At 36.0% G+C, this 17,606-nt stretch overlaps 1 protein-coding gene across 7 annotated transcripts in view; it reads left to right on the forward strand.

Annotated features, from left to right (window-relative positions):
* The window catches only part of DMD (dystrophin), a 1,148,514-nt gene that overhangs the window by 359,848 nt on the left and 771,060 nt on the right, over positions 1 to 17,606 (forward strand). For all 7 annotated transcript variants that reach the window (XM_030961382.1, XM_030961390.1, XM_030961407.1 and 4 more), the window contains exons 3-6: positions 4,345 to 4,437; positions 5,342 to 5,419; positions 8,334 to 8,426; positions 15,187 to 15,359. In XM_030961382.1, the coding sequence (XP_030817242.1) occupies positions 4,345 to 4,437; positions 5,342 to 5,419; positions 8,334 to 8,426; positions 15,187 to 15,359 (437 nt within the window). The remainder of the gene's footprint in view (positions 1 to 4,344; positions 4,438 to 5,341; positions 5,420 to 8,333; positions 8,427 to 15,186; positions 15,360 to 17,606) is intronic.

The following is a 17,606-nucleotide window of genomic DNA, read 5'->3' on the forward strand; positions in this document are numbered from 1 at the left end:
CTGCCTGGGAAACTGTCCACTGGAAGTTGGAGCAACAACTTTCCTTAAGGAACCCCCATTTGCAATTGATTTTCCCTGCCATTTCTACAGCCAAGCCTCTAGGCTTGAGGTGTGCTTTCAATCCCACTTCCTCGTGTCCTCTCCATGGTCCCACTTAAACCTCATTTGCTTTTAATCAACATTTGTTTTTAATTAACATTTGTTTCTTTCTTTTCCCCTCTTTTTCCAGCTCTCCCCTTCCCATTTCCTTTCCCTTTGCTCAACTTTCCTTTCATGAAGAATTTGCTTCTGCTAATTTGTTCTAAAATATAAAGCTGCTAAGAGTTTTATGCTAATCAATTTTTTTGAGCTTTAACTCCTTGGAGAGCCAATGTTTATGAACAGATGTATTTGTGCCTTCTCTGGGCCAGTTATTTTTTAATTATTTCATTATGTTCTCTGTATTTCTTTAATAATTACTGACTTGCATGTATCTCTGAATAGAGAGCTTTTCACAGAACACCAGCTTTTCATGTAATACTTCCCACAATATTAGCTTCCTCCTTAATGTATCTGATGAATAAGCTGATTAAATAATTTAGTTGTTTGATAAAATTTATTTGTATAATTTACATAGAGACAATGAGGTCTGTTATAGAGTCTTTGGAAAGAACACAAGAATGACAATGATAGTAGATAGCAGTGAGATAAGTAGGAAGAAGCTTGATGTTTTGGGACACCTAAATGTATTCAAACAAAAAAAATTACATCTGCAGTTATCTATTAAAACTGGTTTCTGTCTATTTCCTGATTTTCCTTTTTTTTTTTTTTTCCTTCTTCACCAGCTTTTGTGGTTTTTAGGTAATGTTCTTTAGCATTAAATTGTTTCAGTTCCTGTCTGAGTTTGGAACACATCAGAGATATAATTTTAATCTTCTTGATGCTGAAAGCTTTCTAGAATATATGCATGCAGTTGATTTACTACATGGAATATTCTAAGTATTCTTCACTCCCTTACAACACCTGAGGAAGACTTTACTGCAAATTCCACATTTTCCTCACATGTTACTTGTACAGTACCACATAGTTCTAAGGCTACAGCTTATGTAGTTAACTATGGTGTGATGTAGGGTAGTTTTGGGTTTTTTTCCATACCAGTGTAATTTGTGAATTCATTTCCTCAGTCATTATTTAAGTTGGAGGGTTAATTTAATCCACAATAAAACAGGAATCATATCTTCCCATGTGAGTCATGGTTTTTTTGGTAATTTTCTTTTAAAATAGACTCCTTGGATTTCCTTCAGGTCCCTTTGTGTTTTGTAAAGATAAAGAGTTGCAGCCAACAGCTCTATCAGTTAACCAAGAAAGTTTTTGTTTTCATCTTTATTTCACTCAAAGACAGAAATTAAAATTATATACAAAACTGCCATGTACTTAAATTCCTAGTCTTTCTAGTAATTCAGATTTTAACAAAGTCTTATCTTAGATTTTAATTTTGTTCTACATCGAGAAAGTAATTTCTGCTTCTGGTGAAAAGTCACCTTGTTCTACACATCAAATATCTTTAGTCCTTCCTGTGTCCTGTACTCTCTTGTTTCCCCCATCTCTCCCATCACTGTGGTGTTGAAGGACAATTGAGTGAGAACCAACAATTCAGGTGGAAGTTTTCTGGGCATTCTTTAAATATAGGTTTTGGATAAGTTTGTAATATAGGGTGAGTAATAAATCAACATGTGTAACAAATGGTAGAGGAGAGTCTTCTGAACATTTTCATTTCTCTTAGGTAAAGGGCAGCGGTCTTAGGTCACAACCCAAAAAAGTTTTTTAAAAATCTTATTTTCAGCAAGAATGTGTAGCAAATGACTAGATATTTGTATAGCAAGCCATGCTTGATTTTTCACTGTTTTCAAAAGTTTGAGTTAACAAACACTTTCCAATGACAATAAATTTACTTGATGCAGCTTTGAGCCCTGTGTATCTCAGGACTTACTGCAATGCCAATCCAGTTAAGACATTCAATCTGTTTGAGGAAGGAGACATAATTACCCCATTGCCAGAAAAACAACCTTCCTCAGGTTTAAAATGATATGTGTGGCAGTAGTGTAGGGTGCCTTAGCATATTTTTAGTTGTGATTAATGGAAGGTATACTTCAAAGACCCTAAAAAATCAATGGACCTTTTGGTTTAAGGTTTACTTGTAATTAATATGTCCTGCTGGGGATAATACTGTGCTGTGTCTTTATTTTCTTTCTAAAATCTTTACCAAAAAAAAAAAAATCTGAAAACAACATATTATTTGTTAAGCAGAATTTTTGACTGCCTAGATTGATTTCAACATAAACATTATGAATACCTTAAATGCTGAAAAAAAAGAAGGAAAGACAGAGACACAGGCAGTTATGAAGGCCAGTTTTGTTTTTCCTGTATGATACAAACCAGTATAATTGTCAAAATGTCATTGTTCCCATATTCCCAGAGAAATCCAGTAGCATTATGGGCACAACTCTTTCATAGTGTTACAGAAGAGCCTATTGATCACTCCAACTTTCTAAAGAATGTGAAAAAGCTCCCTTAAAGTGCATAGATCTTCTGTTTCCCCTCTGCAAAAATTACTTCTGTTCTGCAAGATTAGGGAACAAAATAAGGTCTCTGGTTTAGTTGCATGTTTTAATTTTAACTTTGTCCTACAGATTCAGGAATTCTGTACGTGACTTGACTCACGTAATAGCACATGATTTTTTATCCCATAATGTAAAACATTTTAATAAAACTATTTCACATACTAAATATGAGGCAAGAAATAGAGTTTCTGGGTGTTATTACTTAAACAGAAAATTCAAGGTGTTGAGTTGTGCAAGTAAATCATATGTGTATCTGTTCAGTGCTGGCTTTCATATATTTAATAAAGTGGCACCATAAATAAGTAGAAATTAACTTAGTTGGAATGGGTTGTGCACGGTGTGGGAACTGTCTAGAAAACAAGGATTCCCACTCCTGCAGAAAACTTGTGGTGTTGTGGATTTGTTTGTTCCATGAAACAGAAACAAGGCCTTACCAAAACCTGAAGGGATTAAAAGGAGCTTTTGCTTCAGAAGAGCAGTCACAGAGAAAGATCATGGCAGAATAGCTAATTGCTCAAGTCAGTGCTGCACCCGTAACTATGTATTGATGAGAAAAAAATAATTTCAAACTTAATACTGTCCTTAATTCTGTCCTCTGTTCAAGTAACCTTCCAAAGGAATTGGTACTTCCTAACAAAATATGTTTTTCATAAAATTCCCAGCTCTAATGAGGGGTGTAGTGAATACCAGAACAACATTGCTGACAGGAAAGCAAATGTTTTCTCTATAACACAGATTCCCAATTTTACATTGCTCTGTGGTGAAAATGGAAGATGTGCAATGTAGGTCATCATGGCATCAATTCTAGAAAATTAGAATACAGACACTTGCTCTCAAATCAATCAAAGCATCCATCAACTTCACAAATTAGTAAAAATGTGGACATGTGAAATTATTTTGCACGGCACAAAATAATCACTACTTTTTATTGTGGTTCTCAATGGCTCTCATACATACAGAAATATCTAAAAATTCATAGGTGCACATAAAACTTGCTCAGTGACTAGACTATAAAAAATATGTCTATATTTTAATATTTCATGCCTTAGTCAAAGCATCAGATCAGAAACTTGGTTTGAATTTTAGAAAGAGTGATTTTTTTTAACATTGTCATATGGGGAAAAATCACAAGTATTTCCTTTCATCTTTCACTGATGCTAAGTACAAAATGTGAGTTGTCTGTCAGCCCCTTAGAGAAATAAGGCCACAATCCAGTACAATTCCATGGCCTGTGAACATAGATCTGTTTTTAAGATCCTGACTAATATACATCTGGCTCATCTCTCTCTGTGTACTTCCAGAGTTTTTTCTGACACATTGAGCTTGTACTAGGCACTTAAATTTTAAGTCACTTCCTGTGTGTTTGGAGGGGTTTTTTTTTCTTGTTTCTCTTCTTGTTTTTCTTTTTTTTTAATTATTTTTCCTTTTTTTTTTTTTTTCTGATTTGCACCTTGATTGCCGAGTCTTCTTTGTTTTCTAGATATATTAGTATTTAGTTCTGGCTTATTTGTTTGAAATAATGACGTGTACTTGAAATAAAGTAAGCATTATTGTCTCTTAAACAATAGAACCCTGTTTAAGAGAGACATATATGTAAGAATCCTGTGAGCTTAAATGTATTTTCCTCTTTTACTTGTGTCTGACATTCCGTTTATATTCTGACGCTGGCTTTTTACAGCTTTCTGGTCTTTTTGAATTATTATTTTTGGCATTTGAACTAACCAGAGGAATTGTTTCATTTCAGTTTGGAAGACGTCACATTGAAGACCTTTTTAATGATTTTCGAGATGGACGAAGACTTCTGGAGCTCCTGGAATGCCTTACAGGCCAAAAACTTGTATGTGCTTTGTAACACATTTACTGTATATTGAAGTCTTAATGTTGTGACAATTGTAGTAGTTGATATTCACCAATTTCTTCCATTGATGAGGACCTGTGGAAACTATTTTTAGGGATCTGAATAGGTTTCAGTTTCATTTGAAATTGAAGAAACATTGTGACTGAGAGTGTTATTAGACAATAACACTTTGCAAGGCCTATAACTGAAATGAAAATATTCTGCTTTATTGGATGCGCTTAGTAAGTGTGGCACTGAGAAACAAGACTGAGGCAGGGTTCATTTAGATGTCTGGATTTTAGCTGGAATGGAATTCAATGCGTAGAATTAGAATGGTTTTCTAATGTCATACATATGATCCATCTTGTCTGATTGTACTTGTCTGAAAAGAGAGAACTGCTAGCTCTTATTAACCAGGAAATTCTAGAGTGACATAGTCACACACATTTTTTAATGCCTTCTCTTGTGTTCCTGGTTGGGATTTGTAACTACAGCATCTTCTCATAAGAAGGCTGGGAGACTGAGAATCAAAATCCAGTGATAATGTACTTGTACATAAATATTACACAAACGGATGCTTATCTGTTTAGTTGCCATAGCAATGTTCTTAAATTGTGCCATGCAGAAGACAACTAATCATGATAAAAAGAATCTGGAATGAGCTAATTTTATATGCATTTTAATGATTCCTTCACTGAAAATTACCTTCTAACTGTGGATCCAGTTTGTTTCACAATTAACTTTATTTCATGTTGGTAGCTGCATAACCCCAATGTATGTTAATATTCTATTCTCATAAATTTATGAAATAGAAAACTACAGGTGTAATATAAGATGTGAGTTACATATAGTGTACTCTATATTTTGAGTATGGACAGTAAAGTTTGGTTTATTTTCTTTGTAGGCAAAAGAAAAGGGCTCCACAAAAGTTCATGCTCTGAACAATGTCAACAAAGCAATCCACTTTTTGCAGAGAAATAATGTAAGTATTCAGCCAGACGGGCTCAGAATAGCCTGTAGACAGCACACAAAATGCTTTTTATGTGTTGAATCAAACGCCTTGGTCTATAGTACAAAAGCACTGGAGTCAAAGCAGCTTTATCAATGTGGATTGGATACTTTCCCATTCAGCATCAGGGTCAAATGTCTTTTAAGGAGTTTAAAATCCTCTTCCAGAGAATTTTGGCTAATATATCTGTAATGGATGCTGTCTGAAGCCAGATCAACCTGCATGATTTTATGAATGGTGTTTAAAATAAATTTTTAAAAGTTAAATACAAGAAGTCAAAAATAGCTGATTACAAGATGCTGCCTATCAAAATATTTACTCGCAATCTCTGACAATTATGAACCCTGAAAACCCAAGGCTTTTCCTACATTTTTTAATTAAGTTTCAAAGGCATCTGTCTCTCATGATTCAAAACACTAATCATATCAATATCACTTTCAATTCTACTTTGTAAAGATTGATTTGTCAAGCCAGTATCCCATGAATCATTCCTGAGTAAATATTCTCATACTGTCTTCCTTATGCAGGGATTCTAATGGACCCATAATTTTAGCAGACATTTTGTCTGGCCCACTAATTTTATCATAACTCTCCTCAAGAATAAATTAAAAAAAAACTATAACACTTGCTTAAACTTCACAGTAAGAGGTAACAAAACAATGTATTCTGTGCTGTATATTATGTTGGATTTCTTGATAGCTGCAGGAGGTCACTAATGCTTGATTTGAAGTGCTGAATAAAGTTATTGATTTTATAAATTTAAGGTAATCCACCTAAAGATTTGTACATAAATGAAAGTGACCCTACAAGATTGACATAAAGACCTCCAGCTTGATTTTTTTAGTGGTATTTGATGTAAATAAATAGAAGGAAAAGTTTCTAATTGTTCAAAATGTGCAACATTTGACATTATTGGGAAAAAAAAATCATCAATACATTATTTCACACTATACAAGAAGGTTTTGCTTGCATAACTGGTTACAAATAATCATTGAAAATACTTTTTGAAGTACTCAGTACCTTTCCAATGAACCCAGTGGTGTGCTCTTCATTCATTTTCCAGAACACAATAATAGTCCCTTTCAAATCTGGGAAGAAAACAGAGAGTATTCCAATTTTAGAAGATAGAAGAAAAAAAACATTGTTTTAGAAAGTGAAGTGGTCATCCAGTGGCCATTATATCCGTGTAATGAAAACCTTATAAACTATATAAAAATTGGTACAGTATATGTAAAGATATACTGTATCTTGTCAATATGAAGTCGAAAGATCTGGCTCTGAAATAGCTTCCTTAAGCTTCAATAATTTGACAAACTATTTCTCTGGGACATCAAGAATGCCAAATCAATGGTTCTAAAGTGAATCAAAGTCTATGACTAGTCCAGATTTTTCTGCTGATGTGTTCCATCTTTGCTCTGAGGCTCTGTAGTCATCTGGGTGGTAACACTGAGCAATGCTGCTGCTTCTAGTCAGTCCATTTCATAGGCTTTTTATTCCTAAAGAAAAGTGAAAGTATTGAGGGAGGAGCATGGGGAATGTGAGGAGTGGGGGGTTGCTCCAGTACAGCCTTAGACCTGCCTGTGGCAAACTGGGCAATGATCCTCTGCTTCAGTAAAACAGATGTGGGCTCTGCGTGCTCAGGCTTCCCCTTCCAAGAATGGATTTTGTCTGTAGAATATGCAGGCACTGCCCTAAGAAACCCTAATTGTAGGGTGTCACTTGCTGCAGGGGATTCCATTTTAAATTTAGCATGTAAAGTCTAAGTTCCATTTGGGAAATGTTCCAAGACATTGATGGTTAGAATAGACAGCCAGTCTCAGGTGCTTTTAGTACAAAATGTGGAATTCTTAAAGAAAGGGCTCTTCAAGGGTTTTAGAGTTCCTGACAAAATACCTGATTTGTGGTTTGTAAAAATGACCTATACATAGATGCATTGAAAAAAAGAACCCAAAAATTAAAATAAAGCATCTTGTTTTGAGGGTGAAAACTTTATTAAATTTGCAGATGCAGCTTCAAATAACTTCAGAACTGCACTAGAGACCGCAGAATGTAGTTTGTGAAGGAATGGGGCACTTTGCAATAAAAACCATCAGTTCTGACCATGAAAAATTGCATCTATGAAACAGCAAGGATGCCAATTTTAGAGTCATAATTCTATCCAAATGTGCAGGACAGCTTATAGTCTTCCATTTATAACCCTGAGTTTGGCTTCCTTATTCAGATAGTATAAAAAGTGGGGGAGGGTGAAGGATCATTTCCCATGAGGAGGAAGGAAAATTCCATGGTGGTAAATAATGATGCATTATGAAATTGCAAATGCATGATACAGTTATGGAAAACAACGTTACTGGATGAACTATTGTGGAAAAAACTTGCTTAGATCACAATCGCTGCTTTATCTGTATGCCAGAGCACATCCTGTATATTTCTTTATACATTATGGAATTGAATTAAGGAAAATTAAATTCCACTTTAATTTAAATATAAAATGTCTTGGGTTTGTAGGTTCTTACAGTGCCTAGATGTGCGTGTGTTAGCATTCAGAAAATTATATTATGTAAGGTAGTACAAAGCAGAGTACAGTAGTTTTCCTGTCTGTGTGATTTGTAATTGTAGAAGTTTAATATAAAAGATATTTAAGTTATTATAACTATTGCTTTTCATTTTATGTTTCACAACATGCTGTAACTGGAATAATAGGAACTCCAGATCACTGCTGGTTTTTTTTTCCAGAACATTAATTGTGCCATTTATAAAATGTGAGTTGTATGTTTATGGAACAACAGAAACCAAATGGGAGATTTACCTTAGCCTATCCCTTCATTTTCTTCCAGCTTCTTATGCTTGTTATTAATCTTTTACAATTATTTTTTTCTTTCTATAATAGGTTGATTTGGTAAATATAGGGAGCTCAGATATTGTGGATGGAAATCATAAGCTGACCCTTGGTTTGATCTGGAATATAATCCTCCACTGGCAGGTGAGTGGCACTGCTCATTACTTCCTAAAGAAATACTTTTATTCCACTTTCTTTTCTCCATTATTATCCAGCAACAACCTACAAAGTAAACATAGACACTGCAGTGTGCTAAATCAGCAAATATAATGGCAGTCTGCTTACGTATTACCAGGGATACTGACAATATTAAGAAGACAAAATAGTTTTTACAAGATTAGCAGAAACTTTTGTGACTGTAATATCACAGTCAGATATTGCAAGATGATATATATGAGTTATCTTAAGAAAAATGGATAGAAAAAGCCAATGTGGATTTCTTTTTAGTATCTTAGAAAGACTGACATCTCTATTTTAATGAAATAATCACATCAGTTGCTTTTTGTTGCTGACCCATTCTGCCAAGAATTATTTTTAAAACACTAAAAAGCTGCTAGACTGCCTATTTATTGAAGCAGATGTGGCTCATTTAGCTTCCTTTCTCTTTGGAAAAATATGAAATGGATCTCATAAAAACAGCATGGTAGATGAGGACACTTAACTAAAAAAAATTCTGAAATGGCAGTAAAAGCAAAATTCAAAAAGATCTATCATCTAGATGCTCTGAATCCATGTGTTTGTATGAATCTGGGCTAAGGGTCTGTCCATAGTGTTGACTATTTTCCCCAAGCAGTAATCCACAAGTGTTTTACAGAATAAAAAGAAAAGGTGGTGGGAAACAAAGCTTAAAAGACTTTAAAACTGAAGCACTCTTATCAAAAATAAGATGTGTATCATTCATCTGAGTAGGGAACATTTTTGTTCTCACTTTGCAGGACAATAGCAACAGAGAAAAGCTGCAGATTGTTAACTCACTTCTTCCTTTGTCTCCTGTTTCAATATTCCTCATTTAATTGCATAAAATTGATCTAAATTGCTTATTAAGAGCGGATGGAATAGATACCTGGCTATACAACTTCTAACAAAAATCCTTGAATCTCTCTGTTTTAATTTGAATAAATTATGGACTGAGATGACTAATCATGTTCAAATTAATATTTTGTTTTCTTCATATTTTATCCTGAAGCAGTGTTAAAGGTGTGGTTTAGTATTAGCTGTGTACTCGCTAATTTCTTTTCAACCATTCCTTTTAACATGTACTTGCACAGACACACAGAGAACTCGGGTTCTGGTGTAGCCTGATGAGCTTTTTGACAGCAGCCATGTCAAAACCAAAAACCTTTTGTTTGCAGTGCAAAAATTATTCATTGCAAGCTTCATCTTGAGCCTGGTGATAACTGTGATGGCAGGTATTTAAATTTCTGTAAATAAGATTCCAATTTGTCTAGAATTCAATTTTAGTTTTTTTTACTAAAGAGTCGCTAAAACCTGATTGACAACAAGAAGCCATTATTAAATAATAAGCCTGTTGTTGTTGCTAAATGATGATTAATTAAAAAAAAAAGGCAGATTTATATTTTGGCTTTTCTCCTTAAAAAACTCAAAACACTCAGGAGCCCTTCGTTTGCTGCCTATTTCCCTCCAAGTATTGGAAGAGTTCAAAGTAAATTTTCTTATTTACAGCTCTGTGGAGAAAGTCTGTTCTTTTCCATATTTTCTTTCAAATTTTGAAGTTAATTTCCTCATGATCTAGAATATGTTATTGATTGTTCTGCCCTGTTTATGGGTAGGTATGATCTTTCATACTAGCAGAACTTATGGTGACACAAAGCTGTAAATATCTTAAGAAATTCTTCCTGTTGGTTTGCCTAGCTCAGATTGTCCCTGGCAAGAAGCAGCTGGAAACACAAAAAGTTGTTCATGCAGAGTCAGGACCACCAAACATATCTGTCATTGTCTCAGCTTGGTAAAATACCAAGACTGCTACATTTGTTTGTAGTCTGTGGAAGGCCTAAAGACAAATAAATAGGAGTACACAGGCTATTTGATTTAGTGCATGCTTGTGTAGTTTGTGTTTGTTGCTGCAGTCCTGCTTTTGCAGGCCCAGAGAAGAGTCACTTAGAGGAAATTCATCTGCGCCTAAAAAAAAAAAAAAAAAAAGATTGTATTTTGGTATTTTGTGTGAACACCGCTGTTGTTGTAAATGTGTAAATGAACAGGCAAGAAGCTTTTCCAGTTTCATGTCCTGCAGCCAGGACCACATAAGGGTACAACTGTACTTACATATGACAACATGATGGTCTCACAAAAATTTTAATCTCTTTTTATAAAAATAGTTTGAGAAAAGAGATGGTAGAAGAAAGGTTCTTGAAAGGAACAATGCCAGTGCCTATTGTATTTGTGGGGTTCCCAGACGAAGGAAGGAATGATGAATCTGACTCCATGTTCTCAGAGGCTAATTTATTTTTTTACGATACTATATTATATTAAAGAATGCTATACTAAACTGTACTAAAGAATACAGAAAAGATACTTACAGAAGGCTAAAAAGATAATAATGAAAACTCGTGACCTCTTCCAGAGTCTCGACACAGCTTGGCACTGGCTGGCCAAGAAGTCAAAAAAATTCACATGAAACTAATGAAACAATCACCAGTTGGATAAACAATCTCAAACCACATTCCAAAGCAACAAAACACAGGAGAAGCAAATGAGATAATATTGTTTTCTTTGTTCTCTGAGGCTTCTCAGCTTCCCAGGAGAAGGATCTTGGGCAAAGGGATTTTTCCAGAAAATATGACTGTGACAAGTACCAATCCAAATGGATATCAGCAGTCCCATTGAGGAGAGGCAGCAATAGAGGTGGTAGAGGCAGTGCATCTGAGTAGTGGAAATATAATGGATTTCTGTATCCCCTGTGGTGATTGTGTTCTTATCTAGCCTGTTTTTTTCAGATTGTTATTAAAATTTTCCCTGAAATTGAACCATCATTCTGAGTTGAGCACCTGCTGCCAAAGCTCTTTATGGTACCGAATCCATCAGACTGTTTCCTTGAAGCTGCTGCCCTCTTTCTCCCAGCTTGGTGATCCCAGCCTCACTGCAGCATTAACATTTAAGTAAAAACAGAGGAAAACTAATAATTTGTGAACTGTTATATTTAATGAACTCCCTTAAGAGTGGAATAACATTCTATATGGCAGTGTGTAAATTCTTTTGTTATGTTTTTAGGAGTGAACTTATTTTCATGTAAAGCATGAAAGAAAACCCCTAGCAAAAGTATTTGGCCCAAGTCTTGATTTTCTCTGAGAAAAATCATAAAAGAATAGATCTATACACAAAATATTTCAGAGGGGAGCATTTCAACAGCCTGACAGCCTCACTTGGAGACTTACTAAAAGCATCAGGATTATTGTGCACGTCAGTATTTTAATATGAATCACCATTTTAATTTTGATTTTTGATTTTGGAAATGAAATGCTTCTGTCAATCCACCTTGAATCAATGAACAAAGAATATCCTTTACTTTGATGGGTGTCTTGAATATCTATGAAAATGTCCTTAAAAATGTTCTATCAAATGTACTTGGAAAGAGTTTATTGGTTCCAGCTATAAAAGTGTAATCTATGCAGTCAGAATACTTGAAATCTAGCAAGTAAAAAATGCTAAGTGATTCTGTCAGGGAGATGTAAGGTTCCTATTTTATTAAGAAAAATGAAAAATTCTTGCTTTGAGAACAGTTTTCTTTTCAGATTATTTCTTCTCTCCCTCTTTTCTAGGGTCTGGCATACTGAAGCCAAGTGCCAGTCTTATAAAATGTTACATGCCTGAGTATTGGTTTTAGGTGAAAGAGATGTGGTGCGAGCCTGAGATCATGCTGTGTTCCTTTCCATCTTACACACACAGCAACACATGCCCAGATTCCAGGACATGGCCCTGCAGTGGGAAGATCAAAGGTCCATTGGTACTGTGAGCAAGGGCTGGCTGTGCTGCTTTTGGCCACTGTCTTCATGTGGTGACAAGAACAGCAGCGCTCTCATTCTGTCCACAGCTTTCCTTTTGGCAGCCTGGCATTTCTGAAGTCATCTCAGTGATGTCTGTATTGTCCTTTCCCCCCTTCTATTAAAATTTCATCTTCTCCTATTGCCATAGCATATGTCCATGCCCCAGGAAGAGCAAGAATATCTGTTCTCTGGAAGTCAGAGTTTCCTACACCTGAAAGCTTTGTATCCTGCCAGGATACACTGCATTAGAAAGGAGAGGTAAAAAAGAAATGAGTAGCAGAGGTCAACTCATCACCTGACAGGACGAAGCAGAGGCACTTTGAAATAGCTGCAGTATTTGAGCCTGGATGCTGAGGGAGTTTGTCTGAAAGCTCTTCAGGCTGACATGAACACATCTCTGTGTGCCACTTTTCCAGCAGTACATCTTAACCAAGAAGCCTTCAAAAGAGCTTCCTTTTCACCAGAATATCAGCCAGCACTGTTGTGCTCAGGCACTGATCCTAATTCAGACAGGGTGGTGCTGTGCTGCAGGGCATGGCATGGTGCTGCCAAAGTGCCAGCTGGGGTGGGATGGCAATGCCCCTCAGGACACTCAGGTGGACAAGGTGGCTCCAGCTGTGAAAGTGGAGTTATCCACCAATTCTCACTGAAGAGAAAGGGCCTCAGCATTCAGGATGAGGTCAGGCCCTTTTACTCTGTTATTTTAAATGTCTGACTTTCCCTAGGAGGCAACAAAAAGCATAAATTTAACAGTCTTCATTTTTGCAAAGAAATGCAGGAAAAGGAGAGCAAAACTTCATCTATTGTAAGCATATTTAACTCAACGAGGTGAGACTGAAACTGTTTTGTACTCATTTACAGAAAAGTAAAAATAAATGCTAGGTTTGGACTTATTACGTTGCTTCTTCTGAATAATTGCCTTCCCAATTGCCCAATTTTTACTAATTTTGTCTAATCATCTGTGTTCATAGACATAGCTCCTTTCTCTTTGATATCAGCTCACACACATAATCCATTCTGTGTTATGACCTCTTCTATTCCTAAATATGGTCTTCCTGCATTCATTCAGCTATCCTTTAATGTGTGTTGTATTGTTCAAAAGTTAGAATTTGCTTATAATGTTCAGAAAAATCTGCATTTGTCAATATAAGCGTATGATAAAAAACAAAATGAACAATGAAATCTTAGCTTGGACAAGTCTCCTTAACTTTAGTATTTTCTAGTCTTTCTTATTGCTTATGTTTGGTGCAACAGATGCTAGTTGCAAAAGTTTTCTTCTTTTTCAGCATCCAGATTAATGAAAAAAACAAGATTCTGTGTTTTTATAGTAGTGAAGGTGCCTGGGAATACAGAGGCCAAATCTCACCTTCTTGCTACATTGTGTAAATCAACTTTGGCGTCTCTCAAAAGTAAAGATGTTAAAAATGTCAAGAAATGCAAAACACCCCCTCAGACATATGAAGCAAAAATAAAGAATATATTTCCTAATTTTCTTACCATTTATTTTCTGTCTCCTGATGTAAAAATGGAGACAACTATAAAACCTCCTATTCATATCGGACATAATTTATATTAATTTTCATTGGTGCAAATTAAAATCTAGGACTGAAGTCAGGAACATATCCCATGAAATTTAGAGGATAAATTTCTCCTTCCATCTTAGAAATTAATAACATATAATGTAAAGTTTACACCTAAGTCTCAAAAGGAAAATTAAGGGCACTGATACTCGTTGGTCAATATGCATCTGAGATGTAAACCCAAAATGTTACTTCAGTAATTAATATCTTCACAAAATCAAATGATTGAATTAATTACTGTGAAACTAGTGAGCAATTTACTGTACTCAGCAATAAAATGTTATCTCTGTTTTTTTTCTAGAATGTCACGGTAATGAATTGTCATTGTTTTTGTTGACTGTTCTTTCAGATTACACCTTCTGCATATTATCTTGCAATTTTTACATTTTCAAAGTGGTCCACACTTTATCATAAAGAAGATTCTACCATGAATGTTATTCTTTGACTGACTGATACTGGCAGCAGAGCAATTCAAGGGGAAAATGATAATGAAATGCAATATTCCCTAAGTGAATAAGCAGCAATAAGCAACTTTATAGTTAAATTATATCTTAGGGAATAATTTAAAAGAGCTGCTATTCTAAAAGATATATGGGGAAAGAAATTATTTAAAAGGTGCTACTTTACAGGAAAATAATTCTTAATAGAAGTTTTATGTGCTCTTTAACTAGTAGAGAAATTGATAGGAAATAAAAAATCTACTGCATTATGTCAAACTCCAGGATAATATTTATAAGAGCCTTTAGGCTTTTTGTAAAATAAGAACTGTAGATTGGTAAATTCTCTCTAGTGAAAAAGGAATATAAACTTCATTAAAATAATAAAATTGAAATATATGCTATACTCCTTTAGTGCATGCAATGAAATTGACTTTTCATCCAAGTGCATGTGTGCAAATATATTTTGCACCTTTAAGTCAAAAACATGATGCACAGTTTATGCTATTAATCATTTTATCAACTTTTGCTGTAATGTATCAAATTAACTAAGGGTGTATTTCCAGATCAAAGAAAACCACAAAGAGAAATACTTAGTTTGAAAAAACTCTGTTACCACAAGTGATGCTAACAAATGTGCTTTCTCTGTCCCTGCTTCACCAGTGGCACAGGGATGAATGAATTCTTGCATGTCAGTAGCTGGTGTCTTTAAGCATTCAGAATTGATTGCTGCCATCATATTGAGAAGACAAGTATGTTCTTTAATTACTTAGCAGTTTTTCTTTAGGGTTGGAATTTATTTAACAGAAGGTTTTTCATTTCAGGAAAAGAAACAGTCAGCTTTTAATGACTTCAATCATTTATCAAATCCTGTCTTTTATTGCAGGTCAAAGATGTAATGAAAAACATCATGGCTGGGCTGCAGCAGACAAACAGTGAGATGATTCTGCTGAGCTGGGTCCGTCAATCGACTCGCAAGTACCCGCAGGTCAACGTTACCAATTTCACCACGAGCTGGTCTGATGGATTGGCTTTCAACGCCCTCCTCCACAGCCACAGGTGGAAAAAGCAGCTTTTCACTGTGACAGATGGCTGTACAGGGCTTGAGGACAGTCTGTCTGTTGTGTGTGGGGTTCAGCTGGTTCCTCTGTGGGTGTTTCAGACTGACTGTTTGCTTTGACCTGGGTGCTGCGTTTTGTGTCCTACTAAATCCTCTCATGAAGGGAGAGCTTTTCACAGCACAACCAATTATAAACAGCTCAGATCCTTTTCTGGAATTTCAGTCTGTGTACTAAGAAGATAGTCTCAAGGAGTACAGGCTTGGAAACTTTTGAGAACAGCAAGGAGTAGATCCAAAACTAAGCCTTTAGGTTGTCCCAGAGGGAGAAGGAGATTTTCCTGTGGGTATTTAGAGGGGGAAATTGTGGCATTTGTTGAAAGCCTCTCAAAGCTGTTGAATTGAAAGCATGGATTTGCCTCACAAGGACACAGCTGGAGAAGTTGGCCTTTGTTTTCAAAACCTTTCATGTTATTCTACCAGCTGATTTGAGTTTTTAGCTTCTCTCAGAAGTTGCCTTCTTCTAGTCTATGCTGTACAAAAACTCTACCTCTAGAGATTCAGAATTCTCTGGGGGTTCTGTGTATGTCATATCTTAAGGAAGATGTGCAAGTTAATATATCTAAAAAACCCAGTTCTTGCCACCGCTACTTCTAAAGCAGGATTGCTTTTCTCAATGTGATAAACCTCCCAACCTCTTTTTCCTACTACTGATGCCTTAAGTATATACTTGTCTCTTAAAGAGGACTGTCCTGCAAGGCCACTGACTGCTCAAGTTATTAGAGAGTTGAACTTTTTAACTGTATAGTGTTTTAAACAACATCCAGAAATTAAACTCCAAATAAGCCACTCCCTTCCCTCTGCCCTCTCTGACAAAGGAACAAAAGCAGACTTTGGATTGGGATCACAATTTATTGAAAGCAAACAGCAATGGAATAAGAAATGCATAGAAACAACAGCAATAATGATTTTGAAAAAGTATACAGGAAGAGAGGGTTTTTTCTCACAAAAAGATGGTCACCCCCTTGACTTAGTTCCCCATGGCAGCTGGGACAAGAAGATGACAGACACTCCCTGCAGGTCATGTACATGTGGCTTCCCCAGACAGAGATGATGACTGTTTCCACATGCTGCTCCATGTGGCAGCTGGGAATAAAGACAAGATGGTGAGGAGGGCTTTGAAATCCCAAGACAACAGGAAACACTGACAAACACTCCCACTGTGTGGGGAATCATCCCAGAACAGGTTTCAAACACACCAACTGCATTCCGTCCAGGGAGCCACAACTGTATTTTTCCCTAAAATTACCATAGCGTTGTAACCTCTCTTAGGATGTGAATATAACTTCTCCATTGCCTCTGATTTTACCCTCAGTCATCTTTCCACAATGTCTTTCCACCTAGAAACAATAGCAGACTCTGTTTCCTGATTAGGGTATCTGATACTCAGATATTCAGATTCCATGCTCTGCAGGACCATGTAATATCTGGTGTCTGAAATCAGTAATCACAAATTCCTTTTTGTCCTTCTCTAGAGGAATTTATTCAGAAGTCTGAACGGAGGAATTAATTCAGGATCAGTCCCTGGCTGGGGAGTGCTGCTGCCAGTAAACCAGACTGGGATTGTCTAGACAAATTTCTGTGTCCTGTGTCAGATTTTATGCACTGCTGTGTTCAGTTCAGAGCAAAGTTCACCAGATGAACATTCATTTCCTGCTTACTGGAATTTATGCACTTTATTCAGGTTTTGTAATTCAGGGCTGCAAAACTTAAACCTGCTTTTACTGTTCTTCTGTCTGCTGCCATAAATCTCGCATAGCTTTCTGCACAGTGAGCCTATTTTCAATAGAAGTGAAGAATTACTCCACAGAACTCTTGTCTCTTGCCCAGTAGTTACTGCACTTATCTGGGAAATGGCAAGTGTTCTGTCAGATTCCTGGAGGCAAGTCTCCAAGACACACCAGTCATCTTCTGGACTTAAATCACTAAGTTCTCTGCAAGAGTTTCATTTCCTCATTTCCTCCAAAGCCCTGATGCAGTAATTTTTAAGATGAACCTGTGATGTTTGATTTTTGTTGACTTTGCATTTCATGTTTAGTGTGTGGGAACACTGAATTGTCCTTCAAGATTTCAGATGGAATCAATTGAATAGGCACACTAGGACATTCCGTGCTCGGGAGCTCCTAACTGTATCCTATAATAATAAAAAACCTTCTGTAAAGAGCCAAATTCAGTCACTCTGAGATGCA

This window comes from Camarhynchus parvulus, chromosome 1, assembly GCF_901933205.1.
Source record: "Camarhynchus parvulus chromosome 1, STF_HiC, whole genome shotgun sequence".
Lineage (NCBI taxonomy): Eukaryota > Metazoa > Chordata > Aves > Passeriformes > Thraupidae > Camarhynchus > Camarhynchus parvulus.